The sequence below is a fragment of the Monodelphis domestica genome, chromosome 5 (genome assembly GCF_027887165.1).
Source record: "Monodelphis domestica isolate mMonDom1 chromosome 5, mMonDom1.pri, whole genome shotgun sequence".
In the NCBI taxonomy this organism is placed as follows: Eukaryota; Metazoa; Chordata; class Mammalia; order Didelphimorphia; family Didelphidae; genus Monodelphis; species Monodelphis domestica.
The window spans coordinates 193,767,875-193,793,019 of NC_077231.1; the positions used below are offsets into that span (position 1 = coordinate 193,767,875).

General features: G+C 37.6%; 1 protein-coding gene across 6 annotated transcripts in view; it reads right to left on the reverse strand.

Annotated features, from left to right (window-relative positions):
* The window catches only part of IQUB (IQ motif and ubiquitin domain containing), a 116,165-nt gene that overhangs the window by 50,852 nt on the left and 40,168 nt on the right, over nucleotides 1–25,145 (reverse strand). For all 6 annotated transcript variants that reach the window (XM_007504226.3, XM_007504225.3, XM_056799645.1 and 3 more), the window contains 5 exons: nucleotides 23,186–23,350; nucleotides 22,902–23,074; nucleotides 22,230–22,385; nucleotides 17,199–17,409; nucleotides 85–260 (listed from right to left, as the gene is read on the reverse strand). In XM_007504226.3, coding sequence (XP_007504288.1) covers nucleotides 85–260; nucleotides 17,199–17,409; nucleotides 22,230–22,385; nucleotides 22,902–23,074; nucleotides 23,186–23,350 — 881 coding nt within the window. The remainder of the gene's footprint in view (nucleotides 1–84; nucleotides 261–17,198; nucleotides 17,410–22,229; nucleotides 22,386–22,901; nucleotides 23,075–23,185; nucleotides 23,351–25,145) is intronic.

Consider the following 25,145-nt stretch of genomic DNA (forward strand, 5'->3'; position numbering starts at 1 on the left):
TGTCATTTCCATTAACTTAGATCATTATATCACATTTTTATACTCGGGATATACTAATATGCAAATGATAGTCATTTCACCAACCTTTTGCAAGAATGAGACTACTGACTTTTCATATTTCCTATTGTTGGCATGGTTTCTTTGCCTCCCAATGGAAGCAATTATCTGTGTTTCTTTTTCTAAAAGTTCACATAGAGCAGCTTTCCTTTTAGCCCCAGTGTAACTTTCATCGATACGATCAAGTTGTTCTTGCCTCCAGACTATAGGGGGGGAAATGAAAGATTCTTGGTTAAAATAAAACCCCAAACTCATAAGACTGGCACTTTTTCCATCTTGTCCAAACAATGGGTATCTTATTTTTAAGTTTGTTTAAATCTAGTAATTTGTTCTGAGCTTACAAACCTTTGAAACATAATTCAGTATAAAAAGTATAATATCCAAATAAATGACAAAAATGAAATGTAAAACAGGTAAAGGAGATTTGCATGTGACAAAAAGAAAAAAATATGCCCTTACCTCTTAGGAGTTACTACTACTAGAGCCATAACTACACTGAAGAGAAAATCTGACTGTTAAATTTACAAAGTATCATTAATGTTTCCTAAATTATCACTAAATTAATGTCTCCTTCTTTAGAGTATATTATACAATTATCATCCAACTTTACCATATGTCAAAAAATTGTTATAGAGTTAGTTGTTGTGATTGTTTTTCACTAACTCACACCAAATCACTGGTATATAATCTCAAAAGCATTTAGTTGCAATCTATTAAAAGTTAATACTAATTTGGGGTTATGTTTCCAACAAGACAAAAGACTGGACATTTTCTCTGATCCCCACAACCTCACAAACCTCTCCAAAACTGTAATTATTCTCCAAACATAAAATAACTTCAGCTGTTCCATGATCTCAGAAAAACAGAATTTTTAAAAAAAAAAAGGTAATTCAACATCAACTAATGACTACCCTGAACTCATTCAGCACCCTTTCTCTACCACCACCACACTCTTAGCAGCAAGTCTCGTCTTCAGTGACCTAACACTGAGACTTGCAACAAAACCCAAGCTCACCCCTGGGCCCCCTCCCATTTTCTAGTGCCACAGAAATCTGAAAAAAAAAAAGCAGGGGTATAAATCATGACTCTCAGATAAAGCAAAAGCAAAAACTGATCTAATTAAAAGAGATAAGGAAAGAAATTATATCCTGATAAGACACCATAGACAATGAAGTAATATCGGTGTTAAAACTATAGGCACCAAGTGATAAAGCATCTAAATACCTAAAGGAGATATTACATGAGTTATAAGAGGAAATAATAAATTATATTAATGAGAGACTTTAACCTTCCCATCTTAGAACTAGACAAATCCAACTAAAAAATAAATAAGAATTTAAAGAGGTAAATTAATATTTTAGAAAGGTTTGATATAACAAACCTCTGGAGAAAATTGAATGGGAATATGAAAGAATATACCTTTTACTCTGCAGTATATGGCACCTTCACAAAAACTAAACATATAAGAGGGCATAAAAACATCACAATTAAATGAAGAAAAGCAAAAATACCAAATTCATCCTTTCCAGACCATCTTGCAATAAAAAATGACATTCAACAATGAGCAGCAGAAAGAAAGAATAAAAATTAATTGGAACCAAAATAACTTTATCCTAAAGAAAGAGTGGGTCAAACTAAAAAAATCATAGAAACAATCAATAATAATTTCATTAAAGATAATGACAATCAAGAGACAATATATCAAAATTTATGGCATGCAGGCAAAACAATATATACGGGGGAATATATATCTCTAAATGCTTATGTCAATCAAAAAAAAAAGAAAGCAGATCAATAAATTAGACATGCAATTAAAAGAACTAAAAAAAATTTAATTACTGATTAAATACCAAATTGGAAGTCCTGGAAATTAAAGGAGAGATTAATGAAATAGAAAGTAAGAAAACCATAGCACTAATAAACAGGACAAGGGACTGGTTTTATGAAAATGCCAATAAAATAGATAAAATTATTATTTAATTAATAAAGGGAAAATTCAAATTACTAGTGTCAAAGGTGAAAAAAGAGAATTCACAACCAATGAAGACCAAATTAAACCAATTATTAGAAATAACTTTGCCCGACTATGCCAATAAATCTGACAATTTAAATGAAAAAGAGAAATATTGAAAGATATATAAATTGTCCAGATTGACAAAAGAGGAAACAGAATACTTAACCCCCATCTCATAAAGGGAAACTGATGAAACCAATTGATTAAGCAAAATCAATGAATTCCCTCAAGTGAAAAAAGGATCAGATGAATTCACAAATGAATTCTACCAAACATTCAAAGAACAATTAATTCTATTATTATATAAAGTATTTGAAAAAACAGGTGAAGAAGAAATTCTACCAAACTCTTTTTATGACACAAATATTGTGTTGACACCTAAACTAGGAAGAGAAAAACAGAGAAAGAAAACTAGAGACTGATCTCCCTAATGTAAACTGATGGAAAATTTTTAAATAAAATACTAAAAAGAGATTGCAGTAATATATCACAAGGATCATACACGTTAACGAGACTGGTTTTATATTAAGACTGCAGGAATGGTTCAATATTAGAATACTTACCAGGGTAATTGATCATATTAATAACAAAGCCAACAGAATTTGGGGGGGAGGGGAAACTAATCAAGATCATGCAAGGTATAAATGATACTTAATTTTCAAAGGAGTCACTATTATTTCAAAAAATCAGCATGTTAAGTTTTATAAATCTATTGTTTTCGTGCTGTTTCCTCATTAGACTGCGGGTTTCTTAAGAGTAGAGACTACTTGCCTTTCTTTGTACTTCCAGAACTTAGCACAGTGTTTGACACATAGTATACACTACATAAATGTTTATTGATTGACCCAAAAATGCAATTATAATCTGATCCAAATATATAGCATGAAGATGATAGAAATGCAAATAATGCTATTTTAAATACCATGTCACCAACTTGTGTAACAGAACAAAGATTTAATCATAATTTATTTCATAAGATAGTGCTGAGATTAAAGAGTTTGTAAGGTCTAATTTCCAAACAAATACAGTAAGCTCTTTACAACAAACCCTTGACAGATGATCCCTTAGTCTCTCCTTAGACATTTCCTGAAATAGGAACTCACTACCTTAACAAAGCAGTTCACAGCATTTTTGAGAACTATTAATTATTCAAAAATACATCCATATATAAAAGTCCAAAATTTGCCTTTCATTTTATCAGAAGTGTCATCTTGTATTACCCAACCCAGGAGAGGCAACTCTGGACAGAGGGTGATTATATGGCCCTTAGGGGTCTCTTCAGTAGCAACTAGGACTGTGGAAAGGAATCTAGACTAACAGTTGGTGGGGGAAGGGGCAACTGGGAGTTGTAAAGATTAAAATTTAGGAATACGGGGAGACTGAGGCAGGTAGAAATTAGTTTCTCTCTGCAAGGAGTATTATGTTTTTTAGAAGTGTATTAAGGATTAGGATTAAAGAAAATACAGGATAAGGAAAACGTGCCTAGGCCAGAGGCCTAGACAAGACCTCACCTACATTATGGAAAGAGCCACGTCTGCTCCAAAACGGAAGTCCAAAAGAGAGCTCAAAAGCCTTTCCAATCAGCTTAAGTACCTTCTCGATCTTGCCCACCTCAGAATTCCGTGAGATTACAAAGTATTTTGGGGAAGTGGAGCAAGGACTTGTGGGGATTGAAGTCCAGAGTTCAAATCTCAATTTGAAATTTCACCGTTTGATCCTCTGGGAAGAAGTCCTTCCCCCAAAGGATCATAAAAACATAATCAATTTAAAGATTACAATAATTTGAGGATAAGAGAAAAAAAGAATAAAACCAATAATTGCTGAATGCATTGACAAAAAGCCAGTTAGGGGGCAGTCCCCTTTGGCATAAAAGTATACATACAAATAAATGTTCAATCAACCACACCCAAAGTTCAATTTTGTGCAACTTGTGGTCTGGAGGCTTCTTCATGGTGGCTTCTCCAACAGTTCAGTTCTGGATTCAGAGAGGTAGCATCTTCTTTACCTAAAATTCTTCTCAAAGGGAGTTTAAACTTTGTAATTTAAAATAATAATATTTTTACATTCCCCCCATTAAAAGGGTGATTGAAAAAGATCACTTATGGATGCATAGCTGAGGTATTAGGTATATGAATCAATTGGTAAGAGATATTAAAAAGATATCAGAAAAATCCAAATTAAAAAAAAAACTGGATGAAAATATAGACCATCAAAGTCTTATGTGTAAAAATTCAAAGTAAAGAAAAATAAATCTGTAACAGGTCCTTCAATCAGGGCCCAATCAAAATGATCTAAGAAATGATGCATTTACCCAGTCAATAGCCAGGACTACAGAAAAGTACCACACTATGAGAGGCAGAAAAGGGGACCAGATTATAGGAGCCAAGGTTTTGGGGATACTCGTCTATGAGTATTTTCAGAGTGAGTGTGGACACAAGGAAAGCCTATGTCTTAACACATGTTAAACATAGTAACCTCGAGTCTTCACACTAGGTTTAAGACCTTTGTATTGACCTGGAAGTGCATCAATCCATCCTGGATTGGCTTTTCTTCGGCTCTGTGCAATGGCTCTTGTGTGTATATCTTGTCCTGGAATCAGACAGAATCATTAAGCAAAGTCCCATAATTTATTTAAATAATTAGTGGCATCGTTTTTATAGTCACAAGCTTTTTAGGGCATGCATTAGCAAATGTATTTCAAACTTATAGTACTGAAAAGTCAAAAAGTTAAAGAAAATCTTAATGCTGGTGACATGTGCTTCAAATATAAAAAAGAGAGAAAAAAATAAAAAAAACTAAAACAGTATATTGCACATGCAAGAAAAATATAATAAAAGTCTTTAAAAATTCAAAAATATAGCTTATAATCATTGACACTTTGTGTCAGCTAAGAAAATATAAAATGCAAGGCAAGGCTTTCTCACCAAAAATGAGATCCATTTCCTCTTAATATCTGGCCATGCTCACTGTGAGTAGAAGGGAAATGAATTGAACAAGCTTAACAATTTTTTCATTTTTAAAAATACAGTAGTACAAATATGTAGTTATCAAAATCCCCAAAATTCTCAATAACCCAATTAATTACAATAGCAAACAAACACTATCATATTTCACATAAGTTGCTGTATGGCATTTTTTAAAGCCTATGAATTGATGGATATTTTCACAGTTTTTATAAACATAGCAATCTTTCAACCTTGGTATTCAAACAAATTTTTAAACAAAGTAAAACTCATCTTGGATTAAGAACATAATCAAGAAATCTATATGTCATTCTGGTGGAAGTTAAATAGTGAGCTGAAGAGTATAAATAAAAGGGGTGCTCCTTTTTCTTGGAGGCTTTATAGGGATATAAATGCCCTGGGGTTAACTGCCCAACTTCCATTCACATATTTAGAAATGTGGGAAGGTTGGGGGTTATAAAATGTATTTCACTTCAGCTACTATTGGCCTTACCTTGTAGTAGGGGCAGGCAAAAATAACCAGAGGTTGTTAAAAAAATTACAAAAATCATATTTTAAAAACCCTTAAAATCATTTGGGATATTTAGCACATTAATTTTTCCAAAGGTTTTATAAAATTGTAACCAGTTCTGAAGTCCATCTATCCTCGGCAAAATAGAAAAAAGCTGTTTTGTTTTGTTTTGTTTTCATATATGGGCTTATTCAGTAATATTTTTTAGCACAGTTATAGGGGGAAAACAACAGAATTTTACAACTCAGTACATTCAAAATAAATCCAATCAACCTTCAGTGAAAGAGAATAATATTGAATCCAGTAATATATGAACTTAAAATCACAAAGTTAAACCTTCAACAAAAAATGCAATAGAATACAGAGATTTTTATAAACCATTGGAGTTTGAAATACCTCAAAATTTATCCTTTAGTCTCTTTGAAGTTCTTTAGGTGTGTTTTTTTCTTTTAATTAATTATCCATTTAAATGCCTATTGCCCAAAGGCAGAGTAGTAAGGGCTAAGCAATGGGGTTTAAGGGATCTGCTCCAGGCCACACGGCCATGAAGTGTCTCAGGTCAGATTTCTACTAGAGACCTCCCGTCTCTGGATCTGGCTCCCAGTTCGCTGGGCCACCCATTTGCCCCTTCAAAGTTAAAGTTGAATCTTTTGGCTGAGTCTGCTCCCTGACAGGCAGGTGAAGTCAATGAAATTACCAGAAGAATCAAAAGGTATCCTTTTAAACAGCCCATTGCTTTTTAAGTTTCTATTTGAAAAGTCTGTTTCTTCTCTCTCCCCTGCTATGAACCCCCTGTGGTCAATACCTCCATCCACGTGGAGGCTTAGCCTAAGGGAAAATTACCCGTTCTCCTTTCCCTCTTGTCTCTCCCCTCTGCCCAAGTGGCCAATACTGTTACCAGCTGGTCACAATGAGTCCTGAGCGATCTGCTCCAAGGATCTGGGTGATGAGCCGGCTGGGGTCACACTCGTGGGTCTGGGGATGCAGAAACAGGCAGGCAGGGCTGGGAGATCGAGTACCAGGTGATTGCAATCTTGGTTGAATCAGGTCTGGATCGGGGGCTGAACGCCCGCAGGCAAAAGAGGCTGAGCCGGGTGGGGTGGGCGGCAACACAACAGGTCTGGATCAAGCAGCAGCTCTGAGAGGGCAAAAAAATCACCTTGGCCAGAGAGATGTGGCTCAAAAAAAAAATTTCTAGGTACTAGCTCTTAAAAAGATTAACTAAAGATCAGAAAAGAAATCAGAATATTGAGAGTTTTTTTTTTTTCCATTAGGTCGCCAAACTGTAAAGATTAAAATTTAGGAATATGGGAGACTGAGGCAGGAAGAAATTAGTTTCTCTCTGCAAGGAGTATTATGTTTTTTAGAGGTTTATTAAGGATTAAGGATTAAAGAAAATACAGGATAAGGAAAACATGCTTAGGCCAGAGGCCTAGACAAGACCTCACCTACATTATGGAAAGAGCCACGTCTGCTCCAAAACGGAAGTCCAAAAGAGAGCTCAAAAGCCTTTCCAATCAGCTTAAGTACCTTCTTGAACTCGCCCACCTCAGAATTCCGTGAGATTACAAAGCATTTTGGGGAAGTGGAGCAAGGACTTGTGGGGATTGAAGTCCAGAGTTCAAATCTCAATTTTACAGAGTGGCAATTGGGTCTTGTGACTAGCACTTCCTTCCTGCCAGGAGTGGCAGTTGGGTCTTGTGACTAGCACTTCCTTCCTGCCGGGGTGGTCTTGCTTGCTGGTGTGGGAGGAGAGAGGAGCTTGTTCAGCCCAGTCTGGAGTGGTGTGCCTCTTCTTGGTTCAGCCCGAAGATTTAGGCCCAATTACTTCTGAAGGTCAGAACTGTTCTTGTTTGCTTTCTGTCTACTGCTAAGATTCTGAATTAGACAAAGCAGGACTGATATACAAAGCAGGACTGATATAGAGAGGACGGGAGTGGGAGAACCCTCTACCAACCTCGGGGCCTGGCCTCAACTCTGAAGCTGAGAAAAAAACTCCAACCCGACTAGTTATTAAACTTTATATTATTTGAATTTGCACTCAGATAAGTGGACTATCTTTTCTGGTCATAGAGGGAGCTGAACTTCAGTTCAGTCATTCGAGGACAAATAGTCCTTATCGGACCCCTGCTGCTTCCTCTCAGCAGGGGGCATCTCCCTCCTTTGCTTCACCGAGTGATATTCCCTCTCTCCCCTCAACTCCCCCATACCCCATACAAGAACACAACCCAATGGAGATTTGCACATCTCTCCATTTGAGATGCTATATGGACATGCAATTTGGCAAGGAAGGACATGTAAACCAGCTTACATTGCAATGATAGGTGGAGATTGTCAATTAACAAAATATATACAAGCTTTAAAAATAAGAATAGCAGAGCTGCATGAAATGGGATTGATACAACAAACAGTACCCCTGGATTATAATTTGCACAACATCAAACCAGGTGACATAGCATACTTAAAAAATTTCAATAGAAAATTGGCTACAGACATAAAATGGACTGATCCACATGAAGTATTGCTTACTAGCCCAACAGCTATAAAAGTTGCAGGGAAAGACTCATGGTTTCACCGTTCCCACGTGAAACCAGAAAAAGTTCAACATCACTGTCAACAAAGAAGATAATTAGACAACAGATAATTCTGAGAAAAAAAAAACAAAAACTGATTAATATAAAAAATACAACACAAAGAAATCATAGTGACACATAATGTTCGAGACAACTTTCCAGCCCAGAGGAAAAGCAACCCAGAGGAAAAACATCCCAGAGGAAAAGCATCCTGGAGAAAAAGATTTTAAACCAGCCCAGAGGAAAAGCATCAAGAAAAAATGCTAGAGACAAGAATCAAAAAAAAAAAAAAGCTGAAATGAACAGCTAAGACTTTGAACTTTGTAAATTTGCTTATATAAGAAGAGGACAGATCAAAAACAAGACTTATGTGTAAGACTGAGTGTGTTGAAATAATAAAACAAAAGTAATTTCACATATTAGGGAAATAGCATGCATCACTACATAACATGGAAGAAAGAAAAGATCCATCAGTCAACATGAGAAGTGGAAATCTGAAGAAACTTGATAAGTATTAATTTAACACAACACTATTAGACACAAAGCACAAAATCACAAACTGACATATTGAGAGGCCTTGTTTATATAAACAAGTGTCTGGAATTGTATTTATACAAAATGTAAATATGTATATAGTTAGTTCCATAAGGTCTTAGGCAAACAGAAAGATCAATAGATATTTCTATTTGACTGACATCATGATGTGGAACAATGTATATTGTTGTATTATATGTAAATATATGTAAATAATGTATTAGTTTTAGTTAACTTAGAGTAAGTAGTATTAGCACTAAGATTCAAATTTCTTGTAATAGTTTTGTTCAACATTTATTGTACTGAATTTATTGTAAAATCCCAAACTACCCTTACCCATATTTCCTGAAAAGAATTCCTTTGAGTAGTAATTCCTTAGTAAATTGGTAACTATAATATAAATATGTGACATTGGGAAGGTCAAAACAAAAAAAGGGGACGATTGTGGAAAGGAACCTCGACTGACAGTTGGTGGGGGAAGGGGCAACTGGGAGTGGCAGTTGGGTCTTGTGACTAGCACTTCCTTCCTGCCAGGAGTGGCAGTTGGGTCTTGTAACTAGCACTTCCTTTCTGCCGGGGTGGTCTTACTTGCTGGTGTGGGAGGAGAGAGGAACTTGTTTAGCCCAGTCTGGAGTAGTGTGCCTCTTCTTGGTTCAGCCCGAAGATTTAGGCCCAATTACTTCTGAAGGTCAGAACTGTTCTTGTTTGCTTTCTGTCTACTGCTAAGATTCTGAATTAGACAAAGCAGGACTGATATAGAGTAGACGGGAGTGGGAGAACCCTCCGCCAGCCTTGGGGCCTGGCCACAACTCTGAAGCTGAGAAAAAAAAACTCCAATCCCAACTGGTTATTAAACTTTATATTATTTGAATTTGCAGTCAGATAAGTGGACTATCTTTTCTGGTCACAGAGGGAGCTTCAGTTCAGTCATTCCAGGACAAACAGTCCTTATCAGACCCCTGCTGCTTCCTCTCAGCAGGGGGCATCTCCCTCCTTTGCTTCATCAAGCAATATTCACTTTCTCCCCTCAACTCCTCCATACCCCGTACAAAACTCCCATTATCCCCCTGTTTTCCAATCCTCCATTTCCTTTCCCAATAAGTATTAGAGGACCTAGTAAAGAACAAGCAACTCTTTCTTTAAAAAAAAAAACAAAACATAAGTTCCTATTGATATTTTAGGGGTTTTTTCATCCTCATAGTTTTCCTAAGTATCTTTCTCTACCCCTCCCAGAGAGTTGCCCCATATAATAAATAAAATTTTTAAAGATTACAAAAAAGAAGGAAAAAGCCAGAATTGGTTGATATATGGAAAACTCTGAAAATACATACAATACCTGGACCTCACACTTCCACAAAGGGATGGGATTGGTGTATTCTCTCAAATCTCTTTTTTGAATCATGCTTATTCTTTATGATTTTGCTCAGTGCTTCTGATTATCTGGTGTGTGGCTGTTCCATTTACAACTATATTTTGTAGTAATTGTGTATATATTATTTTGCCTCTGTTTACATTATTCTCATCAGTTCACAGAGATATTTCAATACTTTTTCTGTATTTATCATAGTCATCATTTCTCACAACATAGTAATATTTCATTTCACTGATGTATCACAATGTAATATTTGTTATTTGTTCCTCTTATTTAGAACTTGGATGCTATCTACATTTGGGTCTTTTGAAGTGGCTAGGTGGTATAGTGGATAGAGTACTAGGTCGAGTCATGAAGATTAAGTTCTTTAGCTTATGTTTAGTAGTTATGTGACACTGGGAAAGGCTCTCTTGTTTCTCAACTATAAAATGGGAATAATAATAGCACCTATCTCTCATGGTTTTTATGAGGATCAAATAAGATATTTCTAAAATGCTTAGCAGAGTATCTGGCACACAGTAAGCACCACATAAATGTTAGCTATTATTATTTTATTTGTGATGCTTGAACAAATGACTTTGCATCGCATTATGTTCTGTAAATGGTATGTTTTCTACCTCTATTTTCTTACATTTTTTGTTAAGATTTCTGTGCTCTAATATATAATCAGTTTCATTTTTTTTAATGATTCCATGTGGTGCTATTTGTTGTTGTTCAGTCATGTCCATCTCTATTGTGACTTCCTGGACCACAGCACACCAGGCCCTTTTATCCTCCACTATCTCCTGAAGCCTGTACAAGTTCACATGACACCATCTATTGTGGAAAGGAAAACTGAATCAAGCTTTGGCATTTCTGACACTAAGGTAGAGGAGACAGCAATTGGAATGTTAGAGTAAAGATTAATGGACAGTGATGTCAGTTGATGGTGGGAGGGGTGACTGGGAGAGTGACAGTTGCTCTCAAGAACTCTCTTTTCTGGCCCTCAGACTGAAAGGAATGCTCTCTCCCTGTCTCTGGTTAGAAATACCTCTAGATAGGACCAACCAGCTATGATAGTCAGAATCTTTTCTTACTCTTGCTGTCTACTGCTAAGACTTCGAATTTAAGAAAGCTAGCAAAAATATAGCAGAGACAGGAATAAAAGAAACCCTCTACCAGCCTATGAGGCCTGGCCTCAGCTTAAAAGCTGAGAGAGACTCAAACCCAACCTGTGAAAAGTATAGGGCAATTCCTATTCCCTCTACCCTGATACTTTCCCAATCTAAACTTGTTATTAAATTCATCTTGAGTTAAATAACCCACAATCAGATAAGAGGAGGACTATCATTTCAGGGGAACATAGAGGGAGCAGAACCTAAGGACAGCCATTCAACCATGAACGGTCCTTATCGGATCCCTGCCTGACCTTGGTCTGGGGGAAGGCTTGTCCCTCAGGAGGGTCAATGTTTACCTGCCCTGGGGTATCTTCAACATCAAGCAATAGAGAAGACATCCCCTCAGGCTATCATAGTCGGTCCATTTTTCAAGAACCCCATTTTTCCAAGTCAGCCTCTCAGCAGGGGGTATCTCTCCTTTTACCTTACCAGCATCCATATTCCCTCTATCCCTTCAATTCCTCTATTCCCTGTTATAAAACCTTCCTTATCTCCTGTACCTCTTCAATCCTCTACAACTCCTTTAACAATTACACTATCTGTCTCATCCTCTGCCATCCCTTTTGCCTTTTATTTTTCTCTACATCAGGACTTTTTTCCCCTGTGGTCTTGAAAATATGTATTTTCTTTTGCTGTCTCATTCAGAAGATGTCAAAAGTCTTTTTGCTTTGGTTCCTCCCCATTTTAAAAAATTTGTATACTGTCTCTTTTGTTTATCTTTCTGATGTGCTTATCCAAAATAAAATGAGGGACATTAACCATCTCCAGCAATGATCATGTTACTGTCTACATATTCTTGTAGCTCAATTAATATTTCCTTTATGACTTTGGATGCCAATGCATTTAAAGCATATAAATTTAATACTCATACTAATTTGTCTATAGTTCCTTTCAACATAATGCAATTGTCTTATTTATTACTTTTTTATCTTTTGAGTACTTATTTTTACTTTGTCAGATAACATGATAGCAATTTCTATTGGGGAGATTTATGTGATGCATAGTAATTTTTTTCTTTTCTATCAGTTTTATTCTGTATATAATCTTTGTTTTTCAAATGTGTCTCTTGTAAACAAAAGTTTGGGGTTTGTTTTCTTATCCAATCTGTCTTTCTTTTTATTGTTTTGATTTAATATACTCATATTTAAAATCATGAAAGTTAGATTTATATGTTCTTCTAATTGTCATTAATACAAAGGAAGTTTTTAGCTATAATTTTTTCTCTCTCACTGTAAGCACAATAGTATGTCTCTTCAGCTACTTTCACTGGCTCTCTTCCCCTCAACCCTGAACTCCCACAACTCCCTCTTGTTATCTCTTTCCCTCTGAAGTTTTACTTACTACTTCTTTTTTCTTCCTTGATTTTATCTTGATAAATCCTGATTTCATATTTCTCTGTTTTTTTTTCCTACTTAACTAAATAGGATCTCCTTTTCTCTCTTCTTCAACTTGTCTTCTTCATTAAGGTTTTTAAAATTTCCTTTTCTGTGCCCCTTTCCAAAAATTATTTCTCTCCCTCATTGTCCTCACCATTCAATTAAGCCTTAACTAAATAGTTTCCAAATCAAATTAATCAATTAGTAATCGTTAATTTGGACCCTGGGGCATCATTAGGCCCCAGAGATAGAAAGACAATTGTGAAATAGTCCCTGCATTTGAGAATTTACAGTCCATCTAGAGGAGATAAATTGTCTGTATTTAAGCATAAACAAAAGAGATATAAATTAGGTTAGATAATGGAGAAAAGTTTCAGCAATTGAGAATAATCAGAAAAGGCTTTATAGAGAAAGTGATTGGTAGTTGAATGGTTCAGAAAGAACCTGGAAAGAACCCAGGGATCTGAGAAAGGGCCTAAATAGGGAGTGTATTCCAGGCTCAGAGATAGGAAGGTATTGGATGAAGGGCACCAATGAAAGGCTAGGCCTTGGCCAAGAGGATGGCCAGCACTTTCTTAGAATGGAGAAAAAGGGGAGCCTGAGAAAGATATGGAAGGAAGTTTCCAAGAGGCCAGTGGTTTCATCAGCAGCCACAAGAGGGCACCAGGTTCAAAGAGAAAAGTTACTCCTCCTGCCCAGTTGACAACAGTCAATGAACAGGACACTTTATGAAACTGACATCAAAGATTGAATGGCCTCTTCCAGGAATCAGCTGCAACTGCAACACCTATCCTGGCAGAGCCACTGCCTGAGCCTCCCTGTCCCTGGCTGTCTGGCCTCCTGGGCTTAAACAGCCCGAGAAGGCCAGAGACAGCAGGGGTCTGCCCTCCTCTTCCCCAGGCCACACTCTGCTGCTTCCATCAGGGCCTCATCAGCTCTCAAATACACTCCATCGAAACCTCAGCTGACTTCCAGCCTTGCATCCCTGACTGCCCATCTGGCATCCTGAAATGGATGTTCCACAGACATCTGCAAACATCCAGAATTCATCATGTCCAAAACTAAGCTCATTGTCTCCCCTAAAACCTCTCCACTTCTGAATATCATTAATACTATCAAGAAAAGGGTGTATCCAGTAGTTAAAGCAAGTCAATAGAGTTAAATGCTGCAAAAAGTCCGAAAAAAAAAGATGAGAATTGGGAAGAGGCTAAGATTCATTTACTCCAGGCTTTCAACCTATGGAGTTTATTCTTCTCAATCTCTCTCTATCTCTCTGTCTTTCTGTCTCTGCCTCTGTCTCTCTCTCTGTCTGTCTGTCTCCCTCCTCTCCTCCCTCTCTCTGTCCCTTTTCCTATCTTTCCCTTTCCCTCTCCCTCTCTCCCTCTCTTTCTCTCTCTCTCTCTCTCCCGTCTCTCCCCTCCTCTCTCGGTCTCCCTCCCTCTCCTTCTCTCTGTCTCCCTCTCTCTCCCTCTCTTGGTCTCTCTCCCTCTTCCTCTGTCTCTCTCCCTGTCGAGTCTCCTTTCTCTTTCCCTCTCTCTCTCTGTGTCTCTCTCTGTGTCTCTCTCTGTCTCTCTCTGTCTCTCTCTCTCTCTCTGTCTCTCTCTGTCTCTCCCCCCCCCAATCTCCCCTCCTCTCTCGGTCTCCCTCTCTCGGTCTCCCTCTCTCTCCCTCTCTTGGTCTCTCTCCTTCTTCCTCTATCTCTGTCTCTCTCCCTCTCGAATCTCCTTTCTCTTTCCCTCTCTCTCTCTGTCTCTCTCTCCCTCTCTTTCTCCTCTCTCTCTGTCTCTGTCACTCTCTCTCTGTCTCTCTCTCTGCCTCTGTCTCTCCCTGTCTCTCTGTCTCTGTCTCTGTCTCTCTGTCTCTGTCTCTCTGTCTCTCTGTCTCTCTCTGTCTCTCTCTGTCTCTGTCTCTGTCTCTGTCTCTCTCTGTCTCTCTCTCTCTCTCTGTCTCTCTGTCTTTCTCTGTCTCTCTCTCTGTCTCTCTCTCTCTCTCTCTCCTCCTTATTCCTTACCAAATCTATTTCCAAGGTCTATCAGTTTTATCTTTGCAGCATCTCTCAAAAATGCCTCCTTCTCTTATCTGATACTGCCATAAACATAAGAAAATGACCAATAAGAAGAATTCAAGAGGGGAAAAAAATTTTTAAACATCATAGAATCAAAATAGTATACTTAAATCAATAGAAAACAGAACTATATACAATGCAGAGTAGTTGGATATACAAACCAAAAACAAAACTCACTGAATTATCCAAATGATTAGAAAAATAGATATTGAAAAAGGCGGAAGAGGGAGGTTGATACAATTATCTTGGGACTCCTGAGATCCTAGAATACTGAGACAAGTTAATCTAAACCTTAGATTCCAGAAAATTTCAAAAAATTGGTAAATAATAATAATAAACAGCAAAATATAAATAGAAAACCCCATTGTTGTTCAGTCATTTTACGGTCATTTCCTCTCTTTATGAATGTATTTTGTTATTTTATTAGCAGAGATATGTGAGCCATTTGCTATTTCCTTCTCTAGTTCATTTTACAGATGAGGAGACTAAGGCAAACAGGGGTAAGTGAATTATCCAGGGTCACATAGCTGGGAACTGTCTAAAGCCAGATTCAAAGCCAAGAGGATGGAGTCTTCCTTACTCTGGCCCAGCACTTAACCATTGTGCCACTTAACTGTGACAGAACCCACAGGATCCCAATAAAGAAAAGCAAATTTTTACATATCTAACCACATATCCCAGTTAAAAATTCTAAAGTACTATGCAACAACAGGGAAAAACCATTTAAGTCTACCAAAGAAATATAAAAGTCAGTTATGAAGAAATAAGAACCAGGCAATGAACTCTTAGTAACGATCAGAAAATCATAACCCAACAGTTATAAAATTCACCATATTCTTAACATGTTCTCACATGAATTGTTTCTAATAATTTGGATAATCCAAGGATTTTTTTTTGGTTTCCAATTACTCTGTTTTAGGTGTAATGCAGTTATCTATCATACTAGCTAAGGCCTATAAACTCATAACACAGGCATTTGAAAGAAGTCTATGAAAACAAATAATCTTCCTGGGCAAAAAGATAAATATGTAAAACATTTCACTTTTCAAGTTGCTATTTAGATGTAAGAACCCCTCAGAGCATTTACATTGGATTAATCACTAAATATTTCCATCAGGCATGTTCTATAAAAATGAAGATAAGAGGAGGAGGAAGAGGAGGAGAAGAAGAAGAGAATTTCAAAACAAAACTTTAACAACTAAAAGTGAAAAACAGAGGCAAAAGTATAGTTCAAATTAAAGAAACTTACATAAGAATTCATTAATATGACAGAGGAAGTATGTTTAGAGTTATTTACTTAAGTTTCAATTAATAATGAACAATAAAAATAAGAAAGTCTATACTTTATTGGGAAAAAGTAACGGAAGGTTCATAACCAAAAAGATATATCCACTGCTATGGAAGGAACTGGCAAAGTCTGAATGTGAATTGAAGCATACCATTCTTCATTTTCTTTCCTCCATGAATTGTTCTCTAGTATAAGCAATATGTGTCTTCTTTCACATGAACATAAAATTTGTATTCAGCAACATTCACAAAAGAAATGGGCACAGTCGTATCAAAGGTAGGGCTACAAAAAAACTAGTGCTCTGATACATCATTGGTGAATCTTTAGATTGAAGCAAATAGAGCATTATGGCAATATTCAACAAAAACTATAAAACTGATCACTCCTTTCAGAAAGGAAGAGACAAGGAATTTATTCTATCATGGTGAGGAATTTATCCCAAAAAAAAAAAACTTTTAAAAAGGAAAAAAAAGGCATATCTGCATGAAAATGTTCATATTTGTTTCAATTGTAACTGCAAAAAATCAGGAGCAACATATGGGTCTGATGACTGAATAGCTGATTAAATGTTAGTATCTGAATAAAATACCTTTGTGACATCAAAATAAAATAGTATGAAGTGTACAAGGAATTATGGGAGGAAATATACAAAGTAATATGAATTGAGGCCAGTATCAGAACTTTATACATATTATATATATGGGCAGGTAGATGGCATGGCAGATAGACTACCGGCCCTGGAGTCAGACACTTAGTAGCTGTGTGACTTCAGGCAAATCACTTAACTCTTTTTGCTCCAGTATCCTCATCTGTAAAATAACCTGGAGAAGGAAATGTCAAACCACTACAGAATCTCTGCCAAGAAACCCAAGAAACAAATCAGATGGGGCTGAAAATGACTGAATAGCAAAAATGTGGATATATATACAAATACATGTGTATACATAAAGACATTTAAAGAAAATAAAGTTAAAAGTGGAAGGTCTTTGGAAAGACCTTCAGAGGAAAAACAACCGTTTTTCCTTGATTATTAATTTGTCTGGTTCTTGATGAGTGCTAAGGTTTTACATACAAATTTATTCCTGATTTTTCATACTTAGTTACTTGTTTTTGTTACTGGTTTTTAAGTTTGCAATTTTCAAAATGTTAAACATACACAAAACAAAAGAACTTTTTTCTGGAATGGAACATATATAACCCACTTAACAGTTTAGAGAATGCATGATCATCCTATCATGAAAATGTAAAAGAAGAATTATATACAGAGCCTACATTAAATTAAACTTACGTTCCAAGGAATGAAAAAGAAGTTCAAAGTCATCAGCTGAGTATGGATTTACTCTCCGTTCATAATCTCTTCGCAGCCACTCTTGCTTTAGCCTCTCCTTTCTTAATCTTTCTTGTTCTTCCCACTCTAACCTCAATCTTTTTTGTTCTCTTAATCTTGCTACCACATTTATGGCATGCCACCGTCGGTAATATTTTTGGAGCACTATTATCTACATGTAAAAGGAAAAAAGGAACCTATTGTCAATTATCTTAATTGTCTCTGCTATTCAAGAGAAGTAAGTAGTGGGAATAATCCATAATATTATATAATTCAAGAGTCATTCACACGTGCCTTTAAAATGAATGAATACTCCTTCCTAACATTGTTTTACTTAGACTAGGATTAAAATAAGGCTCTAGAATTAAGTACATAGTAGTAGAGAGTGGTTAGAAAAGAATAATTGAAGTGAAAGAGAGAAACAATCAATTAATAAATATTAAATAAACATTTAAAATGTGTCTAAAACTCTTCTAGGAACCATGAAGTTCCCATATACAAAAGAATCAGAAAACATGGAACGTGCATTAAAAAAGTTTAAAGGAAGGAAGGAAGAAGGAGGAAGGAAGGAAGGAAGGAAGGAAGGAAGGAAGGAAGGAAGGAAGGAAGGAAGGAAGGAAGGAAGGAAGGAAGGAAGGAAGGAAGGAAGGAAGGAAGGAAGGAAGGAAGGAAGGAAGGAAGGAAGGGTGGAAGGAAGAGAGGGAGGGAGGGAGGGAGGGAGGGAGGGAGGAAGGGAGGGAGAGAGGGAGGGAGGGAGGAAGGAAGGAAGGAAGGAAGGAAGGAAGGAAGGAAGGAAGGAAGGAAGGAAGGAAGGAAGGAAGGAAGGAAGGAAGGAAGGAAGGAAGGAAGGAAGGAAGGAAGGAAGGAAGGAAGGAAGGAAGGAAGGAAGGAAGGAAGGAAGGGTGGAAGGAAGAGAGGGAGGGAGGGAGGGAGGGAGGGAGGGAGGGAGGGAGGGAGGGAGGGAGGAAGGGAGGGAGAGAGGGAGGGAGGAAAGGAGGAAGGAAGGAAGGAAGGAAGGAAGGAAGGAAGGAAGGAAGGAAGGAAGGAAGGAAGGAAGGAAGGAAGGAAGGAAGGAAGGAAGGAAGGAAGGAAGGAAGGAAGGAAGGAAGGAAGGAAGGAAGGAAGGAAGGAAGGAAGGAAGGAAGGGAGGGAGGGAGGGAGGGAGGGAGGGAGGGAGGAAGGAAGGGAGGAAGGAAGAGAGGGAGGGAGGAAGAGAGGGAGGGAGGGAGGGAGGGAGGGAGGGAGGGAGGGAGGTAGGGAGGGAGGGAGGGAGGAAGGAAGGAAGAAAGGGAGGGAGGGAGGGAGGGAGGGAGGGAGGGAGGGAGGGAGGGAGGGAGGGAGAAAGGAAGGAAGAAAGGGAGGGAGGGAGGGAGGGAGGAAGGGAAGGAGGGAGGGAGGGAGGTAGGGAGGGAGGAAGGGAGGAAGGGAGGGAGGGAGGAAGGGAGGGAGGAAGGGAGAGAGGAGAAGGAGGAAAGGTTTCTTCACATAGGCATAGATAAGCAAAACACATTTCCATGTTGGCCAAGTAGAAAAAATGCTTTTCTGATTCTGGGTATTAATCCATCATCTCTCTATCATGAAGTGGCCAACATTCTTCTTCATCAGTCCTCTGTAATCACTGTCAATTATTTCACTGATCAAAATTCCTAAGTCTTTCAAAATTGTGCATTTTTATAATATTGATTTTGAGGATAAACTGCTTTAGTTCTGCTCAGCTCAGTCTTCATCAGTTTATACAAGTCTCCCCCAGTTTCTCTAAATCATCCCTGCATTTCTTATAGGGCAATAATATTCCATAATATTCACTTACAGTCATTGGTTCACCTTTTCTCCAGGTGATCAGTGTCTCTTAATTTTTCAGTTCTTTGCCACTACAAAAAGAGCTTTCTCTGGTGGTGGACCTCTGGGTAAGGCTACCTCTCATTGTCCACTTGCCTCAGGTGCAGAGCTTGCTCATTACAGTGCTAGATTCACTGGTAAGGTGCTTCGGCCAGCCAGCCAGCCTGGCACGGAGGCCCTCACAAGCCAAGGTGCCTGAACTCAATCTCCAGGGAACTTTTGGCCTTGGAACTGGGAATGTGGTCTATTGGCACTGAGCTAAGTTATGAGCCTAATCCCTTTTCCCTCTCAGAGACAGAGGCAGTACAGGGAAGGAGGAGGACTATGCCTCCCACATGTTACAGGAGTAAGTATATTTGTGTATTTCTTTTGAAGTAAATATTTCTACATAAAGATAAAAATAAGATAAAATTGTCTTAACATCTCATAGGGCTGTCTCTAGTAATACAAGAACAGAAAGGAATTCTAGAGGGCATGGGAGCCATAATGAGAAGTCATGGGGAAGGCGGGCTATTTCTTTCTATTCTGTTGTCATTAACTTCTTGTAAGGGTTTCCTAATCCTTATAGATTATTGGTATTATATGGTATTACCAATAATTGTGTCCTGTGTAGGCAGGCTGTTGGTTTGACTGTTGAGAAAGATGGCTTCTCAGGGGAGTCTAAAGAATTCAGGCTCAGGCCAGTATATAAAAATATATTTTTTTTATTGTGGATAAAAAAAAAACTAAAAGAAGGGATAGTAAAAGGAAACAGGTAGAAAGGAAATTATTATAATACATAGGTCCCTAAACTAATAAATCTTACTAGAACCACCCAACTAAATCTGATCCACAAGGATAGGCTTCTTCCTCAGAGTTGAGGCTATCCTCTCTTCCCAACTTATCTAAAACCACAAAATACTTATCCAACCACACTATCCTAAATTATAAACTTATAAATGAGAAGAATAAGTTAAGTTTCTCTTCCTTGCTGACTAGATGAAAAATATAGCTTAGAATCTCCACAGCCTTTCTCCACTCGCACAGCAACCCTGCTGGGTCTTGCACTGGTATTGCACCTAATAATCTCCTTCACTTGTCCAACATGATAGATGAATTTTAAATGTAAAAAATTGAATTTTTTTTCCAATCTCACCAAGCAGCTCTTAGGACCTCCTTTCAGAACAGGGTTAGCCCAAAGAGTGAAGTCCATTGGATTAACTGACTCTCAAAGCACCTTGGGAAAATTCTCTTTTACCCATAATCCATCTCTGATATTCCATTCAGATTTAAAGAAACCCAATTTATTCATCTCTCTCTTATAAATCTACTAATACTAGTTAACTCTATTTCCTAATAAACTCTTACTTAACTAACAAATAATTCTCTTCAAACTAAAATGTTAGAATCATCTTTGACTTTCCATACCTCCTCTCGTTTTGGAAACGAGGAAGCAGATGAAGTCTAGAGGTAGATTGTCCCATCATTACAATGAGCCAGTGGGGGAACTGTCATTTGAATTCAGCTCTTTCAGCATTCTTTCCATGAATCTGGCACTTTTTTGGGTACTGTTTGTGTCCCTGCATTATGATATTCTATCCCTGTTAGTTTAGGTCTATTCTATTATGTCTATATTATATCTATGTTATTTTATGTCTATATTCTATTATGCAGCTATCATTAGTATTAATGTGCTGACTGCTTTCTTCAGGCTTGTCAGCTTATATAAATCTTCCAATGTGGCTTTTGTTTTCTTCTCATTTGCCATTTCTTTTGGAACAATATCTTGTTATGTTAGAATGTCATAAATTGTTTAACAAATTATTTTATAGTTGGACACACATGTCATGTCAAGTTTTTGCTGTTGTTAACAATGCTATTATGAACATTTTGCATAAACATTTCCCTTTTTATTGTCAATAACATCTTAAGGGCGATTGAAATCACTGGATAAATTCCACACCGTTTTGTGCCTCTCATTACATAATGGCAGGTATGTTACTTTTTGAAAGACCATAACCAATTAATAGTGCCACTACTATTGTAGGGGAACATCCCTATAATCCCCCTGGGGACGGCATGCTGGGCAGGGGAAAGGGAAAGATATATTCATAAATGAAGGTGATTTTTTAAAATCTATCAAAAATTAGAAAATAAAATAAAAAATTCAGTGTCCCCTGCTTGGGAGAGAGGAAGCCTTATTCACAGCTGAGACTGAGGGGAAAGAGCCAGGTCACTAACAAGCCAGGTCACTCTATGACTGAGGACCGCTGTTTTCCTAAACAGCTTCCAATTGCTTAAAGGGCTGTGAAGTTCACATTCTTAATGTGAAAAAGAAATCTCAGCTGAAACCAGATGATGGAAGCGGTGAGACTCCGCCACTACTGACCAGTGTAGGTGAGCCTGGCAGCATCTGGCACAGTCTCTGCCACTTCATGTGGCAGTTAGTCCAACAGAGTAGCACTACTAGGCAGAGCAGCACACAGTCAAGGGCTAAGCTGTCTGGCAAAGAAGTATCCAATGGAAGCTACAGTTCTAGTGAAGATGAGCAGGCACAATGACATCACTGGAAAATGTCAGCAGATCTGCAGCACCAGAGCCAAGCTGCCCCTGGGTGTGCCCAGGCCATGCGTGCTCCCCAAATTTATTACCTTCCCTGTTTTTACTCCAGCCACACATAAGCAATCTTCCCACAGTAGAGATTGAATTTGTGGCAGAATGTACCATAGGTTAAGGGCAAAAATGTTTTCCTGCTCCTTTCCTTACTATGACAGACCCAAAGAGAGCCCAGAATTTGCTATAGTCAGCTCCTCAGGGCTTACCCTATGGGATGCTCTAAAATATTATAAGACAGGGCAGCTCAATGGTTCAGTGGATAGAGAGCCAGGCCCAGAGATGGGAGATCCTGAGTTCAGATCTGATCTTAGATACTTCCTAGCTGTGTGAACCCAGACAAGACACTTAACCAACATTACCTGGCCCTTACTGCTCTTTTATCTTGGAGCCAATACACAATATTGATCTTAAGATGGAAGGTAAGGGTCTTTAAATTAAAAAAAAAACTTTTTAATTTAAAAAAATGAAGGACATAAAAAATAGCAAGCATATAATCTAGCATTTTAATTAATTCATTTAATTTTAATTCATCCATGCATACTAACAAAAAGAACTCACCGCTGCCAATCTTTTTGCATGGTACTGGGCTGCTGTAAAATATTCTCCTGGAGTTAGCAGTTTATCAGTCATATTAGACACATACACGCCAATTTTAGTCATCTGGGTAGACGTTCTACTTGTAGTTGCTACAAGCTTTTTTCTCTCACTGATTGTCTAGAATAAAAACATATACCATATTAAAATTAACTAGAAGGCTGAAGTCCTAGGACTGTGTTGGCAAACCTATAGCATGTGTGCCTGGCGGGGGCTTCTTCCCACCCCCTCTCCACCTGGACTAAGGACATTCCTCACTTCACTCACCCTCTGCCAATGGAGTCAATGGGAGCACTTCCTCCCTCCCCTATCTGGGTAAGGGGGTGGCTCACATGCAGCATGAGGGTGTGGTTTGGGCACTCAGTCTCTAAAAGGTTTGCCATCACTGTCCTAAGGTAGTCTCTGTTTACTAGAAATATTTTGATTAATTTAAAATTCATGTCTGATATATTAATATGTTAAACTAAACAAGATTTTGTTCCAGCCCACTTATCTTTCAGTCCACTTTTATATTTGTTTCTGATCATAATGCTCTCCACACATGGTTACTTCTATCAAATTTAATTTCTGACAATTATGTAACAATGTAGTTGGCTCTACTGATAACCTAGAGAGTTGGAAAGTTGCGAACTTTACCTGGGTTTCTCTAGAAAAGATGTTGAGCTTTTCAGGCACTTTTTTGGGAACTGTTTGTGTCCCTGCATTATGATACTCTATTCCTGTTACTTTATGTCTGAATCCACCCAGAAATGGCTTCTTAAAGTCAATTCTTTCAATCTCAACAGTTATATCTTGATAAAGTTTAGTACCTACACAGGTAAAAACCAAGGGTGGATAAACAATTCATAATAGTGAGTTTAAAGCTGGCATTTCTTAAAAGGATTGTAAAACATACATTTAAAGAAAATCAAATAAATTACCAGATTGTACTCTGACTGTTATGACATCATGAACACCTTGAATTTTTCGATACAATGGTTTGATTGGATAACGAGTTGGATTTAAGGAAACTAATTCCAATTTTACATTATCATTTGGCTGAACTCCAAGATGAATTAAGGTTTCCGTAGGTTTTACAGCTTTTCCTTAAAAGAGAATAGATTATAAGTATGATAAAAAACCAAATATGTTATATCAATTTTGTTATGGGGATAGGAAGGCCTACATCTGATTGTGGAATTATATTATACTTTTTTAAAAAATCAAACACAATGTAAGTAGTTCATACTTTTTTTTCTTATAATACACTTCTGGAAACTGCACCATAAAACTGATGATGGCAAGGTAGTCTGTTGAGGAATACCCCATGTAAATTTGCTTTGAATGGTATTTCACAATAGTGTCACTAATGTGTTATCATGAAACATCCATATGTCATTTCTTACTGTAATATCTTTCTAGATTTTGGCTTTCTATCCTATCCTACTTCAGAAAACCCACCATATTTTGATTTACAGAAAGCAGAGATTCTAGACAATAAAAATACAGTTTTATGATAAACAATATGTCATATAATCAAAGATAAAACAATTGTATACCCTGATGAGCACTTAAAATAATAAAAAATGTCCATGTCCCAAAATGACTATCATTCTATTATGTGCATTGATTATTCATATTCTAATTCCTATTAAGGTGATATCTAGCAAATTCTGTCCAAAACTGACTGGCTTCTATTAAAATAGAATAGAGGGGATAAGGATTTGCAAAGGGTTTGAGCATGTAAGGACCTTGGAAAGCAGCTTGGCACACGCCTGGAACCATATGGGCTCCCATTCTGGAATGGAAGGAGTGCATAAAAAGAGACACTCAGATTCCGTGGGGGCCTGTTGATCTTTGGACACTAGGCAGAGCAGAAGCTTACTTCCTGTGGCCATTTTGGATCGGGTTACAGGAGGTTTCTGACAGATTTGGAGCTTCCTGATATCTAGAGACCTTCTCTTATACTGAAATCAGTAACATCAATTCCCATCTGGATCATCTGTTGTGTGTGAGCTGCAAGGACCTGAAAATATCTAGCCTAAACAGAGCCTAAGCAGACCATCTGAGCTCAGGCCTTTGGCCTGTAAGCTATCCTATCTGACAAACTGAACTGGGTTCCTGTTTACAGTGGACCAGCTGTAGTAGATAGTTATGAATATTTTAGGCAGATAGAGTGCAGTGAGCGTAGCCCAACTTTGTTGGGACCGAAGAGACCTTTGCAGGTCAGGTTTGGGGAAAGAGTTGATGAAATAAACCACATTCTTGTTTATATCATCCTGAGAGAGCAGTCAGATCATGCTGTCAGCATCCTACAGAAAGAACTCAGCCCTACATCTGGGCTTCAGCCTGTATTCAATTATCTTCGAGTCCAACACTAGTTAAAATACAACCTAGTGACTTTTATCAGATCTTTTACTCACATGTCACTTCTCCCTCTCAAACCTTCATCTTTCATGAAGATATAAATCATTCGGCTCTGTCTTCAGGCTAAATTCGTCCATACTCCCTGAACAATAAGTCTATAAGGAATCTCTGCCTCAGTAGAATAGTAGTTTATGAAAGGCAGAGGCTTTTGATCCCCAAAGACTTGTTTTCAGTAGGCACTTGATGAATATTTCTTGAGTTGGTTAAGGTACAAACTCCATTTATAGAATCACAGAATTTCATAGCTGACTGACAATATTTACTCAACTCATTTAATTTTCTTTCTCTCAGGCTAATGTTACAGTTAAAGTAAGGAAAAAAGACAACACAGTGTATATTCTAGGCTCTGAAAAGAAAAAAAAGGAGTGAGGTCATAAAGGAAGTTAACTTCTGGATGTCACTCTTTTGAGTTTCCTTAGACTTTTTCTCCAGTTATTCTGCAATCTAGGGACTTGATTCTTTTTCACATTGGAT